This window comes from Coregonus clupeaformis, unplaced genomic scaffold (genome assembly GCF_020615455.1).
Source record: "Coregonus clupeaformis isolate EN_2021a unplaced genomic scaffold, ASM2061545v1 scaf0053, whole genome shotgun sequence".
Classification (NCBI taxonomy): Eukaryota; Metazoa; Chordata; class Actinopteri; order Salmoniformes; family Salmonidae; genus Coregonus; species Coregonus clupeaformis.
In genome coordinates this window covers 244468-262410 of record NW_025533508.1, presented here as the reverse complement: position 1 = coordinate 262410, position 17943 = coordinate 244468, and the positions used below count along the sequence as shown (strand labels likewise).

The 17943-nt window shown below is 40.5% G+C and overlaps 1 protein-coding gene across 2 annotated transcripts; it reads right to left on the bottom strand.

Moving 5' to 3' along the window:
* Window positions 1-2343: 2343 nt before the first annotated feature.
* On the bottom strand, window positions 2344-17412 carry LOC121562835 (intercellular adhesion molecule 1). Of its 2 annotated transcripts, none has more exons than XM_041874996.2 (11): window positions 17198-17412; window positions 15277-15322; window positions 10556-10654; window positions 7092-7364; window positions 6679-7005; window positions 4992-5042; window positions 4293-4355; window positions 3776-3805; window positions 3553-3627; window positions 3339-3384; window positions 2344-2652 (listed from the first exon to the last, which is right to left on the bottom strand). In XM_041874996.2, exons 1-11 carry the CDS (start codon window positions 17207-17209, stop codon window positions 2628-2630), a joined length of 1047 nt encoding a protein of 348 aa, XP_041730930.2. In that variant the 5' UTR covers window positions 17210-17412; the 3' UTR covers window positions 2344-2627. The 2 variants fall into 2 exon arrangements, with proteins under 2 accessions (XP_041730930.2, XP_041730929.2); XM_041874995.2 differs by lacking the exon at window positions 17198-17412 and adding an exon at window positions 17037-17169.
* Between the last annotated feature and the right edge of the window lie 531 nt (window positions 17413-17943).

The window sequence follows — 17943 nt, the reverse complement described above, 5'->3', positions numbered from 1 at the left end:
GTCTGCATTCTGCAGGTGTTTGTGTTTGGGGAGATTGTGTATGTGGGGTTTGATTGAAGCGTCACAACTAGCCCAGGAAGCCTTTCTTAGATGTAGTCTAGCTCTGACAGCACTTCAAAAGGAGTTTAATTTGACATACAGTAAAAGAACAAAACAACTTTCATTTTCTCTTTGTATAATGACCACAGTCACATTCAAGAAAGCCTTTTTCCCTACTCAGAAATACCCTTAGAAATACCCTTCACCTACAAAGCAGACATTGTGGTTACGAGTCAGCGACTAGTATCTCTAAGATGAGTTTTGCATAGAACAGTTTTTCTTGCTGGGGATACAAAGTACATCTAAGAACCATTCAAGCTAGCATGTTGAATAAGCATAAACCAAACAAAGTGCAAAAATCCTAAAAGAAGTGGTTTGACCTGTGTAATGCTCTGTACGTTCATCTACACTCATACATCTCCATGGCATTATTCTCCTTCAAAGCCACTTCATCTATTGCATTGCTATTGTGAATGCAACAAAACTGATTGTCCTCCATTTATGTCTATTTCTGCCTTACATTGAAAAGGGGATGAGATCTTCAAATTTTGGAAAAAATAATGTATTTGGAAAAGGGCTCCATGGGCTTTTTCAGCTGTGCAAAAGTTTCTCAAGGCCCGTTTTTCATCTAATCTTTTTTTTCAAGAGAAAGCATGACCGAGTTCAGCCAATCCCTGACACTGTCAGCCATGGCTCTCCAAGAGCCATTAGCCAATCCCTGACACTGTCATACATGGCTCTCCAAGAGCCATGACCTATTACACAAAAGTCCTTACACCCACCCTAGCTCTAAAAAAAAAACTGCATTTGGTGAGAGTTTAGATTTGTGCATTCTGTCTTTTGATGAAAATAGGAACATTTATCAACCAGCAGATTTTGTTTGATGGGCTTGATGAATTTCAGGGATGATGTGTCCTCTGCACAGCAATACGTTATGCAAATGTGTGTACAAAAAAACTGTTTTCTTTGAGAAGTAGCTTTGTATATTATTATATTGTGTTTTTATGAGATGTCGGATTGTTAACTCGATATTCAAATTATAATTTAGTCTTAATTTTTAAGCACACGTCTTCATCAGTACTCATAATCAATGCTGATAAACCCTGTACATTATAATGTTTGCTCAGGATCATTAACTGTTTGTAATGTACAGTAGCAAAGTGTTTCTACAATACTCTATCTCATCCATTCCTATGTCTCTGAATCTGAGTGTATTTTATATTAACTAGACCTGCACTAAAAGTGTAATCTTGCTGTTCTACTTGTACTGTAGCTTTCCACAACCCTTTAAGAAACATAATCCCACACATTTTCCAATCATTTAATTTAGACTAGCATTACTCATGTTCTGCATATAGCTCTTCTATATTATGGATTATGACTATTTTGACATTAAATATGTTGCGCTATGCTTTGTCTCAAAGTGATTGCTTCACGATACACCATATGGACACAGAGCTGGTACACTATGTGGCATAATCCAGAGTTTTGCTCATTTAAATTGTAAATTGTACAGTGAAAAGCCACTAAGAAGCTTAAAATAGCTTCCTCCTAAAACATTTTGTCAGTCTGTTTTCTGAGTAAAGAACATGCTGGAACTACTGACCATCTGTTATCTTTGTGAGTTGTACAATACAGGAAAGGGAAGTAAACATGTTTTATCTTTACATCCTGATAACTTTAGGGGTATTTGAAGATTAACAGATAGTGGAATGTTGTTTAGGGCCATTTTATTCACTGGCTTGTATGATGCTCGGCCGTATCTGAGGTAGTGATTTTAATCGTTTTCATAGAAACAGCTTGGATAGAGTTGAGCAGGTTGTTTGATAGAGGTGGAAGTCTGATTTCAAACATGACTCATCTCGTCAATATCCAGCCACACTTGCAATTCATTTTAATTTCAAAGTTGGATTTGGTAATGGAAGGTAATGGTAAAGACTAACAGGAAAATAATGCCCCTATTTTTTTCTCCACCTCTCTGTTCTGTTAAAGGGACAAACATGATGTGGCCGTGACACTTTGCTTCTTGAAAGTCTAATATCTTGAAAACTTGACTGCTGACGTGCAAAACATTTTGGGACTGTATGCACTAAAGAAAAAAAAAATAACCAAATACAGTTTTTGAGTGGATTTTCCTTTTGAAGGTAGAACGGGGAAGCTTCTCAGACACCTATGACTGTATTATCCCTGTGGCATGTAGTATTGGCAATTCCCTACCCGGAAACAGAGGGACTGTTCGTTTAGATGAGGCTGTCAGAGGCATGATGGATCTCCATAATATCTGTGGAAATGAGACCATGAACAGGACATGTATGTGATTTATTAGAGAAAATGTCATCCACGTTGGTGACAAATCTACAGATAAAATCTACACGATGATATGTGAAAAGCTGGGCATGAAATTGCCATCTCTGGAATATCTGAGACATAAAAGGATCAGTACCGCTTCCAGTGCTCTTGGGGGCGCCTCTGAGCCATGTAACATCTACGGTATGTATTCTGTAACATTTTGTAAGCATTTGAAAATATACATAGAAACATGAGTGCCTGGTGTCTTGAGGCCACTCAGTAACACGTCTGTCCCCTCACTACTCTCTGGCCACTTGGTACGACCTGGGAAAAAATACACATGACGTCAATTAATGAAATGTCCATTTATCCAGGGTCAATTCATCTAAGGTCAGATAATCACATTTAAATTCATCAAACATTGATTATTCTAACATCAATTCATCAAACAATGCGAATATATATTTACAGAACTGTACTGTACATGGCTGACAAACCAATCCATTACAGCCAAACAACGCTTTAAGGCTTGCTTGTATATGGCCCATTTGTCAACAATAGGATCTAAGTCAGCATTCCATTCAGTGATTATGACTGACGTCAAGACTGACTTTAAACACTTACTCTATACTGTGATTTATCCATGTTTACAGTACTGTATCTACATAAACTCATTTAGGCACACAGATACTCACTCATGTTATAGATAGAATACAATAGCATTCAATACCAACACAGAATGATATCCCTAACCATTGCAACCCTGCTGGCCCACTTGGCTATTTACGTTGTCCCTTTATAGTCAGTCACTTCACTGGAACACTTCCAGTACAAATACTGTTGCATGATTTGGCCTTTGTTCCATAATGATGTCACAGCCACACAAGCGTAGCCACAGTTGTGTCAGTTGTAGTATGTGAAGCTGAAGGTGACGTGTGTGTGTGGGTGGGTGTATATGTGTATGTGAGTGCGTGTCACATTGATATAAGTGGCTATAGAGGACTACTCACTTCCCTGTGCCCACATGACACCTAGGCATCCGGCATACTTTACCACCTGTGTGATAGAGAACGAGTGAGAGAGAAAGAGCGAAAGAGAGAGCGAGGAGGACAGTAAGAGGGATAGAAAGAGATGTTTTTATGATAACAGTACAGTATTAACAGTAAGGAGTAATGTGTGAATAAAAGAAAGCTGAGACACAGAGGGTAAATGTTTTCTACTCACAGCTAATGACCATAATACCCAGGATGAAGAGCACTGCAGCGATAGACAGACCAACAACACGGAGGAAGCAGTAGTCTGAGCACAGACACAGTGACACATGGATGAGTCTATTACCATGTGATTATAACCCATGTTTGGAGGCATTGTGGTATTGATAAGTGGATTTTATCTGCTTGGTTGATCATTGTATTTGGGCACTTCGGAAAAAATCAGAGCCTCTTACCATAATTGAATGGTTCATCCCACTTTGCGTCTGTGATCAAAGAAAAATACAATATCACTTAGTTGATAAAAGATACTACTTGCATTGTGTGTTTTTACAGTATAATAGGTGTAGCCTATATTCCTACAACAATGACATGATGATCGTTAATACAGAGGGAGAGAGAGAGGTGGGTCACATGGAAACAACAACACAATGAGATGAGGACAGAGCTGTCTGGTCCAGATGATGTGTTGTTGAAGCCACATCTCAACCCTTACATAAGCCTGCACAGCGCAGAGGGACACACTCAGAGACTTCTTATCTCTTACATCAGCCACAATCAAGCATTAATCTGAGGACAAGACAGAGACAGTGAGCTGAGGTGTTCTGTTTCTGTTTCACAACTCCTCCAAGGGTTTTGTTTGGGAGACAGGGAATTGTGATACTGTCAAAACTGCTGTGAGATAACAATAACAAAACTCAGAAAACCCCTCCAGATTTAAGGCAAAGTTAGGCTAGGAAAGGCCTTTGTTACCCCAGGCAGCAGGAGGAGCGAAGGTTCTCTTGGTATTTCCAGAGGTGGTTGGAGATGGTGTCACTATGGACAGAGAGAGAGCGAGAGATACAGCAAAAACAAAAAAACAAAAAAAATTATGCCAGCGTATTGAGTCCATATCTCTGTCATATGGAACCACACATAATTACACTCCCTTTTTAAATTGAATTTCAGCATATTTCAATGGCACGATTCTCATAGGAAATTGGGTCGGTCTAATTACACTTTTTAATGGTGGTCCTCTGTAGCTCAGCTGGTAGAGCACGGCGCTTGTAATGCCAAGGTAGTGGGTTCGATCCCCGGGACCACCCATACACAAAAATGTATGCACGCATGACTGTAAGTCGCTTTGGATAAAAGCGTCTGCTAAATGGCATATTATTATTATTATTATTAAAGCGTATCAGTGGTGTCCCTGTCTGGTGCTGTATAATCCACTGTCTGTCTATCTCAACGAGAAAGGGGAATTTAACGCTTGCTAATTACAGAGCTAATTTGATTTTAAGTTGCGTGCACCCTTGAAGTGAAAGACAGAACTGGTTATGGGAGATTCTTGATAGCAAAGTATCCATTCACTCTGTCGCAGTGTGTTTCAGGGACTACCAATAGGAGTGTTTATTTTTCAGGGAACAGGTAATATCTACATGTCAAGGAGGGAATAAGAGGTTTGTTATTTACCTGTGGTGGTTAAGGACTTAGCTGTGGGTGTTGTTGACTTGTTTGTGGGAGCTGAAGAGAAAAGCAGAGAGGATGACATTGAGTTAGAAGTGTGGCCTTGGTCTGTGGCAGAAACGTTGTAAACACACAATTTGAACTAGAAACGTAATTTTATATGAAATAAAATTGTGTGACTTGCTTCAGCTCTTTAAAATTAGTTGTGTGGTAGTTGAAGAAGTTTTAAATGTTTTAATTAAGTGAAGCAGTGAAATATAGTCAAAGTTAAATATATTACTATATCTGGTCTGATTACTTTGATAGACGACTATATCAACCTTATTACTTTCGAGTGTGGGGTGTCATGTAAAAATACCCACAGCGTGAAATAAATCACATTTGATGATTATTGTGAGCATTTTTACACTTGTGATTGGCTGTGATCACAGTGTGAAAAAGCTCACAGTTTGAGAATTCTCACTGGTCAGTTGCTTGCGCTTCTGCTTCCGGGTTATCTGTGTTTCTTAGGTAGATAACGTCAGTGCTTGATTGAAATTGACACTAAAGTAATTACCACTTTTAAAATATATTATTGTTTGGGTGGAATGTCGAGAGTTAGCTGTTTATACGTTAGCATAGCGAGTGCTGCATTGCCTCTCTGCTGGAGCAATTTTGATTGGTAGAAGTTACATATGTTCTGATTGCAGATTTATACAGCAGAGAAATAGACTAAGATTTCATAGCCTCTAAATTGGGAAAGTAGCTGATTTGTATCAAATGCTACGTTGTTAACAGTGAATAGAATGTTTGAAGTCATGGGAGTTTTCAACAATGGGAGCTTTAGAATGTTGAAGAAATCCCATTACAGTGGATAAAGTTTTTTTAGGTGGAAAAAATATATAATAGTTTACAAAGTATAAGTATTATCAAAAAGTTGTGTGAAAGAAACTTAATCCAGATGGAGTGGCATTTCTATCTTAAACGGTGTAAGAGGAGTAGCGTTCCAAATAACTATAATAAGTCAGAAATAAGTGGTACATCATTTAAAGTGTGGCTGCTTTTACAAGCCACATTAACTAGATGGTAATTCTCCATGAATAACAATTGTGGGACTTGCTTTAGCTCTTTAATAGTATTTTTATGGTAGTGGAATACGTTTTTAAAATGTTTTACTTAAGCAAAGTAGGGAAATATAGTCAAAAGTACATATTTCATCACAAATAACTACACTCGGACTACTACACTTTTACTCATAAGGAATTAGAAAAGTTTTAGGCTATTATTTTGCATCTAGTGGAAGAAGTTTAGAAGTTTGTTAGTGTTGACGAATTGAGGCTGGTTTGGTAGAGGCAGTGACTGTTTAATAAATAATTAATAGTACCCTTTAGTGACAGACTAGGTAGTAGTAAGTAGCCCATAAGTACTAGTAGCAGTACATTGCAGTAGTACTTCTGAATGTTTTAGGTAGGTAGGCCATGGGTTAGCTATAGTAAATGGGGTCACTATTGTAGTTGGGTTAGTGAGTGTGGGGGTTGTTATAGTGGGTTAGTTTAATGGGTTGGGGTGAGCTGTGTGGCATAATCAGTCTTATGTGCTCCCTCAGTGCTATAATCTGATTGGTAGAAGATACTATGTAGAATGGAATAGTCCCTCAGCCTGTTAAAAGGTCCCTTTAGTCCACCAACCCTCAAAAGGAAACAAAAATACTTACAGTAAACAGTAAAATTAAGAGGCTTTGATGACAAGGCAGAAGGTTTTGGTCCCTCTGGTCCCAGGTCCAGCTCTGCCTCACATCTGTACTCTGCTTCACCCCCATATCTTCTGTCGGTGATGGTAAGGTGGGTAGAGATATTCACTGGTTTCTTTGTGGAGTCATTAAACCTTTGAATCTCTATAGTTTCATTCCCTTTGTACCACCTCACAACCAGGTTCTGTAGAGGAGCGATGTTGTGGATGTCACACTGCAGCTGGTACTCCTTCCCCTCCACCATTGGACCAGAGTGGTTCAGAGGAGGAATAGACACGCTGTCTGGAGTCTCTAGAGACAAAATAGTTACATATAGTGAAATATAATTGCTTTTACTGACAAAACTCACAAGTATAAGAAAAAGAAAAACAACTTACTGTAGAGAATGACAGGGAGAATCTCAGTACACTGCGATTCATTGTGTGGATTAATGTAGCATTCGGGTTGTATTGTCCAGTCTATGAGGCTTCTCACAGTCCAGGTGACAAAGTTGACCTCTTCCTGCACACCTGTACCTCCGTATGTGGCCTCCCAGCCCATCCCCTCAGAGTCTATGGACGATGTGCAGTTGACTGAGACTGAGTCTCCATATCTCACCACTACTCTGGGAGGGTTGAGCTCAACAGGACAGGAGACATGTGTAGGCCCACCTACAGTTCAGAGCACATGACAGAGACCATAATCATCTCATTTACTTTCTCAAGCAGACTTAGCTTTACACAAAATAAATATCCTAAGTATAGGCCTAGAATGCAGAACAAATTAGCAATAGGTTAAATTAATTCCCTATTTCAGAAGGCAGTTTCTAATCAGTAAAGTTAAAGCTGCAAAACGCAACTTTTTGGGCGACCTGACCAAATTCACATGGAAAGGTGAGTTACAGATCTGTCATTCTTCATTGAAAGCAAGTCTAAGAAGCGGTAGATCAGTTCTATGTGCGCTATTGCTATGGTTCCCGTTCTTAAGTTTGGTTTTTGCATCTTTTACTTTCAGTTTTGTACACCAGCTTCAAACAGCTAAAAATTCAAGATTTTTGGCTATGGAAAATACATTTCACATCAGTTTAGATGGTACCATGATTCTCTACACTGTACGTGCTTTTTTTGTCACATAAATTGAAATTAGGCAAACAATTAGAATTTTAGCAACCAGGAAATGGCAGAGCAATTTCTGCATAATGCATCTTGAATTAAAATATAGGACCACCAAAAGTAGCATATTGTAAAAAGCCAATACCACTAAGAAACCATAGAAGTCTACTGTGTTAAGAATGTCATTTTGTGTCATGTCGAATCAAATCATCTTCGCTGCGAGAAGACAGATTTTATTCGCTAATACATTGCCCTCTTCTGGTTATTCCAAAAATTATTGGTTCTTAGTGCATCTCTCTGGCCATCCAGTTCTGCTTTCAATTTTGCGTGCTACAATAGTCAACTATTAGAATATGAAAACATAGTCTACTCTTGTTTTCTTTCACAATGAACTGAATTACTTATTTATTAAATACTTTGGAACACATCCAAAGTGCAGTGAAATGTTGCATACACAATCACACAAAGGTTTATAACAAAACTAACCTGCCACCCAGAGGACGCTAATATTTGTGTAAACTGTTCAGAATTGTCTTTCTGTGGGTGTCACTGAGTAGGCTGATAACCCATTTCATTGGTGCACAATCCATAGGTTAGCCTGTACAGTGCAATATGAATGTTCAATATGCACAATAAGCTGACTGGGGAGGTGATTTGTCAAATTACTTTTTTTTTGCCTTATCTAGTCAAAATATGGCATGATTCCACTATTTGAATAAGTTTCAATGCAGGACTGCTATTTTGAAGGCAAACAGACAATTCCACTATTGTGGCCAATTGTTTTTGTGACTCAGTTCACATAGGTGCTACAGTAAGTGGGGCTGGTATTGTAGTTTGTGACATTGGGGTTTGTTATAATGGGTTAGTTTACATTTTAGTCATTTAGCAGACAATCTTATCCAGAGCAACTTAGTAAGTGCATACTTTATTTTTTATACTGGCCCCCCGTGGGAATCGAACCCACAACAGCGGCATTGCAAGCACCATGCTCTACCAACTGAGCTACACAGGGTTTAGTGGGTTGGGGTGAGCTGTGTGGCATAATCAGTCCTATGTGCTCCCCCAGTGCTGTGATTTGATTGGTAAAATATATTTATGGTCTCATTTCAGATTTGAAAAGCAGAGAAGTAGAAGATTTCATACGCTCTACGTTTTTGTCCAGGTTGTTGGGAAAGTGGGCAAAAATGCAGTTGTTCTTACAATTTTGGAAAAAGTTGTCGATGTTGTTACTAAAACAGCTGTATCGTTTGACTGGTAGAATATATTTCTGTTCTGATTTCAGATTTAAATAGCAGAGAAGTAGACTAATATTTCCTACACTAAGTTTCTAGTTGTTTTTAAAAGTTGAGATAAAACTTTGTTTATGCGGTTACTAAAACAGCTGTACCTCTTGGTTGGTAGAAGTTATTTCTGTTCTGATATCAGAATTGAATAGCAGAAAAGTAGAATAAGATTTCATACACTCTATGTTTTTGTCTAAATTGCTAGGAAAGTGGTCAAAGTTTCAGTTGTTTGTAAAAGTTGAGAGGAAAAGTAGTTGATTCGATTACTAAAACAGCTGTATCGTTTGATTGGTAGAATATATTTCTGTTCTGATATCAGATTTACATAGGAGAGAAGTAGAATAAGATTTCATACGCTCTATGTTTTTGTCTAGCTTGTTGGGAAAGTGGTCAAAGTAGCTGATTGCTGTCAAAAGTCACATCGTTTACAGTGAATAGAATGTTGGAAATCACAGCTTCAGAATGGGAGTTTTTAAAGAGTGACTGCCTTTAAAAATCCCTTTGAAAATGGCTTATGTGGTATCGATATGAGTCAGAAACAGTTATTCCAGTGTCAAATTGACTACAAAGTGTAAATAGGATAATTTTGGTCATAAAGTCAGTCTCGTCTACAACGGAGATTGGAATATCCATGCATCACAACAGGTAAATGCAAGTTAAATGAAAGCTTTAGAATGTTGAAGAAATCCCATTAAAGTGGATGAGGTTTAATAGAAGCTTAATAGGTTACAAAGTGTAATTGGTTTCAAAAAGTTGAATACAAGCACACTAGTCCTGACTGGCCTGCACGTTTTAAAGTGGGCTCTCGAGTGGCGCAGTGGTCTAAGGCACTGCATCTCAGTGCTTGAGGCGTCAATACAGACCCCCTGGTTCGATCCCACGAGGGGCCAGTATGAAAATGTATGCACTCACTAACTGTAAGTCACTCTGGATAAGAGCGTCTGCTAAATGACTAAAATGTAAATGTATCGTGATTGGGCGTCCCATAGGGCGGCGCACAATTGGCCCAGCGTTGTCCGGGTTTGGCTGGTTTAGGCCGTCATTGTTAATAAGAATTTGTTCTTAACTGACTTGCCTGGTTAAAAAAAAGTTGAATGGTGTTTCTAGCTTAAGTGGAGTACTGTTCCAAATAATAAGTCAGATTTCTTCTTTCGCAAGTTCCATTAATAAAATAGTTAGAAATAAGTTATACATTATTTAAAGCACTAATTCATAAAATTGATCACAGCTACTGAAACAAAGTTAGTTAGGAGGGGGACAAAGTAATTACAAACATTGGTAAGCTAGCTGCCCATTGTATACGGACATTGATTTCCATTCATCCTAATGGTGAAAAATATTTAAAAGAAGGTCCTATTAATAGTGAAGTCCTTGAGATTAATGGTGAGTCGTGGCAGGTGGAAAGCTACAGAGAAATATGAAATAGCCCCATGTGACATCATCTAGAAATGACAAAGAGGACTGTACCAGTTCTGGCTGGAGAGGGGGCGGCAGTAATGTTCGCCACCAGAGTCACTTTCACCGGTCGATTCGGGTGTGTGGTGGTAGGGCTCTGAGCAAGGGACCCTGTTGACAGAAAACAAATTACTTTTCAAGCATTACACAAACAAAGCAGTTGGGTAAAACCTAAACAACACATTACAAGACAGTCGGAAGCACAAAACATAGCTACTGCTGCAATTATTCTCCACAACACTTGAGTAATGTATTCCTAGCAGCAGCCAGGGTTGAGAATTTGTCCACACACAGCAAGTGGGAGGGAGGGACAAAGGGAGGGAGTTACTCAGCTAACAACAAACGTTCCCACAACTTTAGAAGACGTTCCCTTAAGAGTCTCATTAGGCCATTAACTAATGTTTTCATAGGAATGTTCTGGTGATGTGCAAGGAAAGTTTCCAAGAGACCATTCCGTTAATGCCACATAGAACTTGCCCAGAATGTTACCATGTTCTCAGAATTTAAGATATCAATGTTCTAGACACGTTTCATGGTAACGTTGCAAGAACATTCATGTGTCCAGTTTTCTGTGTTATGAGAATATTCCGTCAACGTCCCACCAAACATGGTTGCCATGTTCTCAGAACATAAGATATTGTTCTAGACACGTTTCATGGGAACGTTGCAAGAACATTAATGTGTTCCTTTTTCTGAGGGTTAGGAGAATATTCCATCAACATCCTACCAAACATACACAATATATTAATGTTCTAAACACGTTTCATAGGAACGTTGCTGGAATATTTCTGTGTATCAGTTGTCAGGATGTCGCCTGATGGTCCCAAAGAAACATTCTCCCCCCTAAAAACTTGAATTACACATCACGCCTTTTTACTGTTGCCGAGCCAATCAAGGCCCTGAAAGGTGAACCATTGACAGCTCTTTGTCTGTTGTGAACATTAGGGATACTCACACACACAGTGCTTTTAGCAGAGTGTTTTTAACTTACACATTTGACACACTTTAAAATAGATGATTACATTGTGCATGTGCATTTACACAATAATTATTCAACATGTCTTCACCTGGGATTTGAATTCACAATTTGTTGGTTCACGATGCTGCGATCTCAATGATTTGGTTTACTTTTATCAGCAATTTAAGAGCTTTCTGCATAGTTGTCTAATGTTGGTGGGGCATGTTAGCTGTTTTAATGATTCTCCTGAATTACTATGATCAATTATATCGTGTAGATATATATTGTGTAGAATGTTCCCCTGACTAACGGAAAACTGGACACTCAAACATTAGGCAAACATTATGGGAAACATTACAAAAACGTTCTCTCTCCCTAGAATTGTTTGCTGGGTAGATAGAGTGGTGCGAATGTATGCAAAGTCTGTCATAATAACAGTCTCGTGAGCAGGCAGTGTAGCGTTGTTGTGAAGGGGCTGCTCTGGCCAACACAGAGGTGGATTGTCCTGGCCCTGAGAGACGGGACAAGCAGGCCTTTGTACACACTCCACTCCCCATCAATACCCTCAAATTAACCACCCCATGGGCCCACTGGGTTCCCACAAGCAAACGTGATTAGAACTGAATAAACATTTTTGATATTTATAATGTGGTTCAGAGGAGGAGAGATGTCACTGAAAAAACAGAAACATTTGTTGGAATGACTCAGGACTGTTTAGACCAGGGCATAGTTACAGTGAGGGAAAAAAGTATTTGATCCCCTGCTGATTTTGTACGTTTGCCCACTGACAAAGAAATTATCAGTCTATAATTTTAATGGTAGGTTTATTTGAACAGTGAGAGACAGAATAACAACAAAAAAATCCAGAAAAACGCATGTCAAAAATGTTATAAATTGATTTGCATTTTAATGAGAGAAATAAGTATTTTACCCCCTCTCAATCAGAAAGATTTCTGGCTCCCAGGTGTCTTTTATACAGGTAACGAGCTGAGATTAGGAGCACACTCTTAAAGGGAGTGCTCCTAATCTCAGCTTGTTACCTGTATATAAGACACCTGTCCACAGAAGCAATCAATCAATCAGATTCCAAACTCTCCACCATGGCCAAGACCAAAGAGCTCTCCAAGGATGTCAGGGACAAGATTGTAGACCTACACAAGGCTGGAATGGGCTACAAGACCATTGCCAAGCAGCTTGGTTAGAAGGTGACAACAGTTGGTGCGATTATTCGCAAATGGAAGAACTGTCAATCTCCCTCGGCCTGGGGCTCCATGCAAGATCTCACCTCGTGGAGTTGCAATGATCATGAGAACGGTGAGGAATCAGCCCAGAACTACACGGCAGGATCTTGTCAATGATCTCAAGGCAGCTGGGACCATAGTCACCAAGAAAACAATTGGTAACACACTACGCCGTGAAGGACTGAAATCCTGCAGCGCCCGCAAGGTCCCCCTGCTCAAGAAAGCACATATACAGGGCCGTCTGAAGTTTGCCAATGAACAGAACTGGGTGAAAGTGTTGTGGTCAGATGAGACCAAAATTGAGCTCTTTGGCATCAACTCAACTCGCCGTGTTTGGAGGAGGAGGATTACTGCCTATGACCCCAAGAACACCATCCTCACCGTCAAACATGGAGGTGGAAACATTATGTTTTGGGGGTGTTTTTCTGCTAAGGGGACAGGACAACTTCACCGCATCAAAGGGACGATGGACGGCGCCATGTACCGTCAAATCTTGGGTGAGAACCTCCTTCCCTCAGCCAGGGCATTGAAAATGGGTTGTGGATGGGTATTCCAGCATGACAATGACCCAAAACACACGGCCAAGGCAACAAAGGAGTGGCTCAAGAAGAAGCACATTAAGGTCCTGGAGTGGCCTAGCCAGTCTCCAGACCTTAATCCCATAGAAAATCTGTGGAGGGAGCTGAAGGTTCGAGTTGCCAAACGTCAGCCTCGAAACCTTAATGACTTGGAGAAGATCTGCAAAGAGGAGTGGGACAAAATTCCTCCTGAGATGTGTGCAAACCTGGTGGCCAACTACAAGAAACGTCTGACCTGTGTGATTGCCAACAAGGGTTTTTCCACCAAGTACTAAGTCATGTTTTGCAGAGGGGTCAAATACTTATTTCCCTTATTAAAATGCAAATCAATTTATAACATTTTTGACATGCGTTTTTCTGGATTCTTTTGTTGTTATTCTGTCTCTTACTGTTCAAATAAACCTACCATTAAAATTATAGACTGATCATTTCTTTGTCAGTGGGCAAACGTACAAAATCAGCAGGGGATCAAATACTTTTTTCCCTCACTGTAAATAAAAAAGTATTATTTCAATATTTGTATGAATATCGCTAGCAACAACGGACTAAACAACATTTTGAAATACATGCCTACAGTAGAAAAGAGGGGAATATCTTATTTTTTTATTATGTCTTTATTTCTCAACTCCTAATACTGAGCAAATTATACTCATTGGAGCTAATTACACTCACTGGAGTATCTGACATAGGCTTTAAAAAAGCTCCCGAGAGTACCAGTTGCAGCGATTGACGCTAGCTGCTAGCAAGCTTTCTTGACTTGGAGATACATTTTTGCCAACACATCGCTAACCTTTGATTAAACAGCTAAACAGATGCTATTAACGAACATATGTGTGGAGTAGGGCTAGCACATCTATCGTATAATAATTGTCACAATTGTCTTAATACATTCATTTTAGTAGAAGGGAGAGATTGAACTTCATATTCACGTAGATATAGCTCACCCAATAGCAGTTTTTCATTTTTACAGAAAGTGGGTAAAGTTAGTAATCATTTTACGAGCAGAACGGCACAGTTGGGAGGAGAAGCTCAATTTCCAAAAGTTCTAAGCGGTCAAAACAATTTGTTTTTGAGACAGGGGTGTCACAAAAGCTGTGTTGTATTCATTAGGTATGTCGTAGCTAATTTTGAAAGATGCATTATGATGCAATACAAGCTCAAAACATTTTTAAACAAAATTGACAATTATGACAACTGTGGCCATTTGCGTTACATTTAATCGTTACCCAAAATGCCATAACCGTCGCAGCCCTAGTTTGGAGTTACCTTTCTAGCTAATAGGCTATGTTAGCGTTGACACTTTTTCCAATTATAATGTGGGTATAATGTGGTTTCCCGAGTGGCACAGTGGTCTAAGGCACTGCATCGCAATGCTAGCTGTGCCACTAGAGATCCTGGTTCGAATCCAGGCTCTGTCGTAGCCAGCTGCCCATGGGGCGGTGCACAATTGGCCCAGGGTAGGGGAGGGAATGGCCGGCAGGGATGTAGCTCAGTTGGTAGAGCATGGCGTTTGCAATGCCAGGGTTGTGGGTTTGATTCCCACGGGGGGTATGAAAAATAAAAAAATAATGTATGCACTCACTAACTGTAAGTCGCTCTGGATAAGAGCTTCTGCTAAATGACTAAAATGTAAATGTAGGTCAAAATAATGAAAACCTATCTACCAAATCTATTCATTCTAAAATGTTGGTTACTTGTCCTTGTCATTATCATTCACCAGATGATAAGACAAGACATGTGGAAAAACATACTTTGCTAACATATGATGGGGGTCGCCGGGTTTGCCTGGGTGGGGGTCCCTGGGCAAGGAAAGGTTGAAGACCCCTGGTTTAGACATGTTTTAGTTTGAGATGAGAAAGGGAGAGTGTGTTTACAGTATGTTTCTATATGACAACAGTGTGTGATGCATGTGTATGTGTGTGAGAGAGAAATAAATCGCTATTTTTGATGACTTACCTGGTAGTGTGAGAAACAGACATACAGCCATCCAGCTCAGCTGAATCTGAAAGACAGAGCATGTAAAAAAGTGAGAGATAGATGTGTGTGAGAGATTCTCAGCAGGGTCTGTAATTAATACAGCATTAAGCTGACTACTACTTCAGCTGGAAATCTGCAAGATAAGCAAAGGCCCTTAAACAGCACAGGTGACACTGGAATGAATACAGATCACTTATAGGCAGCCACACAGGCACATCTGTTATACCGACAATAGATTACAGCAGACACATGACAACCACAAATCTATCAACCTTCATTACCACCCTTCTTGTTTGTGAGCTCCCGCTGCACCTAAACACACACAAACACACACACATTCACCCGCACGAACACACACGCACATACGCACGCAGGCTCGTACACACACTCACTAATGTTTTCTCTGCCCATTATAGGGCTGAGTAACAGGTTTCAGAACCAGCTCCCATCTTTAGCTGTAATGGTTTTGTAATGGTTCTCTAATGGTTTTCTAATGGTACTCTACACAATGAGATAGTCCCTACGAGCTACTGTGTGGAACAAGGGATGCGTTCATGTAGGCCCATGACTAATATCAGTATAAAGAGGAAGTGCCCATGTTACTGGTTTCATGTCAGTCACTGAGGCTACATGTCTTTTGAAACACAGGAAATTGTACTCATAGCAGTTGTTTCTACCACTTCCCTCCCCCACACCTAAATGCAGTCAAGCACATTTTTCACGCAATGAAGATGGCTGACAATCTCAAACAAAACGTATAGTACGATATACAAACTGGATGAGTGTACTCGCATTTTCTAATCCATGGAATTATACTGAAGCCCTGTTTCTATTTTTCCAACTGAAAGCCATGATCTTTGTGTAGTTACACATATCATCACCTAGCACACAGCACATCCCCCTGATTTAGCTGAGGGGGAAGGTTGAGGTCATGTGTTGAGATGAGATGGAGTCCATGGCTATAACGGGAATCCTCCCACATGCTCCTTAGCACATTGTGTTGCTGCCGCCGCTCCCTCAGACATCACACTGTAAATCCAATCTCTGAACTCCTTAATGTCGCCAATTAAAAACATAGTTGCAGAATGAGGCTCTGTCACAACAACAACACTTACAGCAGTCAGGTGCTACAGTCTCTCAGAGCTTTCTCTGAGACACACAACTATTGTACAGGGTCATAATAGCTTTTTCGAGTCCCTCTTCATCTGCACCATATGGTAAATGTACACATAAAATAACATAGGCAAACAAGTAAACACATTCATTCTGAGGAGAATCGCAATCGCCCTGATGACCTTTTAGTTATGAGAAAAAGCCGTAGTGTATACAGAAAAATAACATCAACAATAAACCAACGATGAACCCAATTATTATTTGTTCCAGAGGGATGGAGAGCAGAGAGCGGGGTGGATGAAGGTAGGGAAGGAGGGAGGGATGGAAAGCCAGAGGAGTGTTTTGGTGTTGTATCAGGACCTAGCTGAGATGCCACCCCTGACCTATTCTGATGGCAGCATGTCCTCAGGGCAGGGGAGGCGGTGACAGGTGATCGTCAGTGGGCATCATGAGGCTTGACAGCTCAGATTAGCGGGTCACGCCAGTCCTAATTTCACTCTGAAGCCTCTGAAGCATATGTCAAGGCAAGGGCCTGTTCGCCTGGGGCTGTCCCAGCCTCCCTACCAGCCTCTCTCTCACCCCTCTAACCCCCTGTCTGGCCATCTCTATCTCTCTCACTCACTCACCCATTGTCTGTTTATCTTTCTGTGTATCTTTCTGTTTGTCCGTCCGTCTGTCCATCTCGAACATCCGCAACATATCTTACTCTCTCGCTTTCTCATGAGTACCAACATCACTCGCTTCCTCCTCCCCTCTTTGAGTCCCCAATGAAAGTCATTCAGCTCACCTTGGTGTCCATACTGAGTTGTCACGTAGTTCCGGAGCTCGTTCCAGAGCAGTATCCACGGCCTCTTTCCTCTGTGTGTCAGTCAGGAATCAGTGAGGAACCGTTAATCGACCACACCCTTCTGCTCATTACTTCCTCCTTCCATCCCTTGCTCACTGCAGTTGTTTTCTCTCACCCACTCTTTCTCTTTCTGTTTGCTGGCTCTCACACGTGGGCCTCCTTGCTTTCTTTTTTGTTATCTGTCTTCCAGACTCTCTCACTCTCAGTCAGTCTGCCTCAATCGTCTCTGTGTTAGGGGTTCTCGTCTGTCTGTCTTATAGCCTGACGCCTGGTGTTTGTCTGTCTGTCTGTCTCTCTATTTCTCTCTGTGTTTGTGTTTGCTTGTCTTTGTCTGCGTTTCTCTCCTTTTGGCTGCCTCTCTCCATGTCTGTGTGTCTGCATGTCTCTCTTTTTGGCTACCTCTCTCCGTGTCTGTGTGTCTGCATGTCTCTCTTTTTGGCTACCTCTCTCCGTGTCTGTGTGTCTGCATGTCTCTCTTTTTGGCTGCCTCTCTCCATGTCTGTGTGTCTGCGTGTCTCTCTTTTTGGCTGCCTCTCTCCATGTCTGTGTGTCTGCGTGTCTCATTTTTTGGCTGCCTCTCTCCATGTCTATGTGTCTGCATGTCTCTCTTTTTGGCTGCCTCTCTCCATGTCTGTGTGTCTGCATGTCTCTCTTTTTGGCTGCCTCTCTCCATGTCTGTGTGTCTG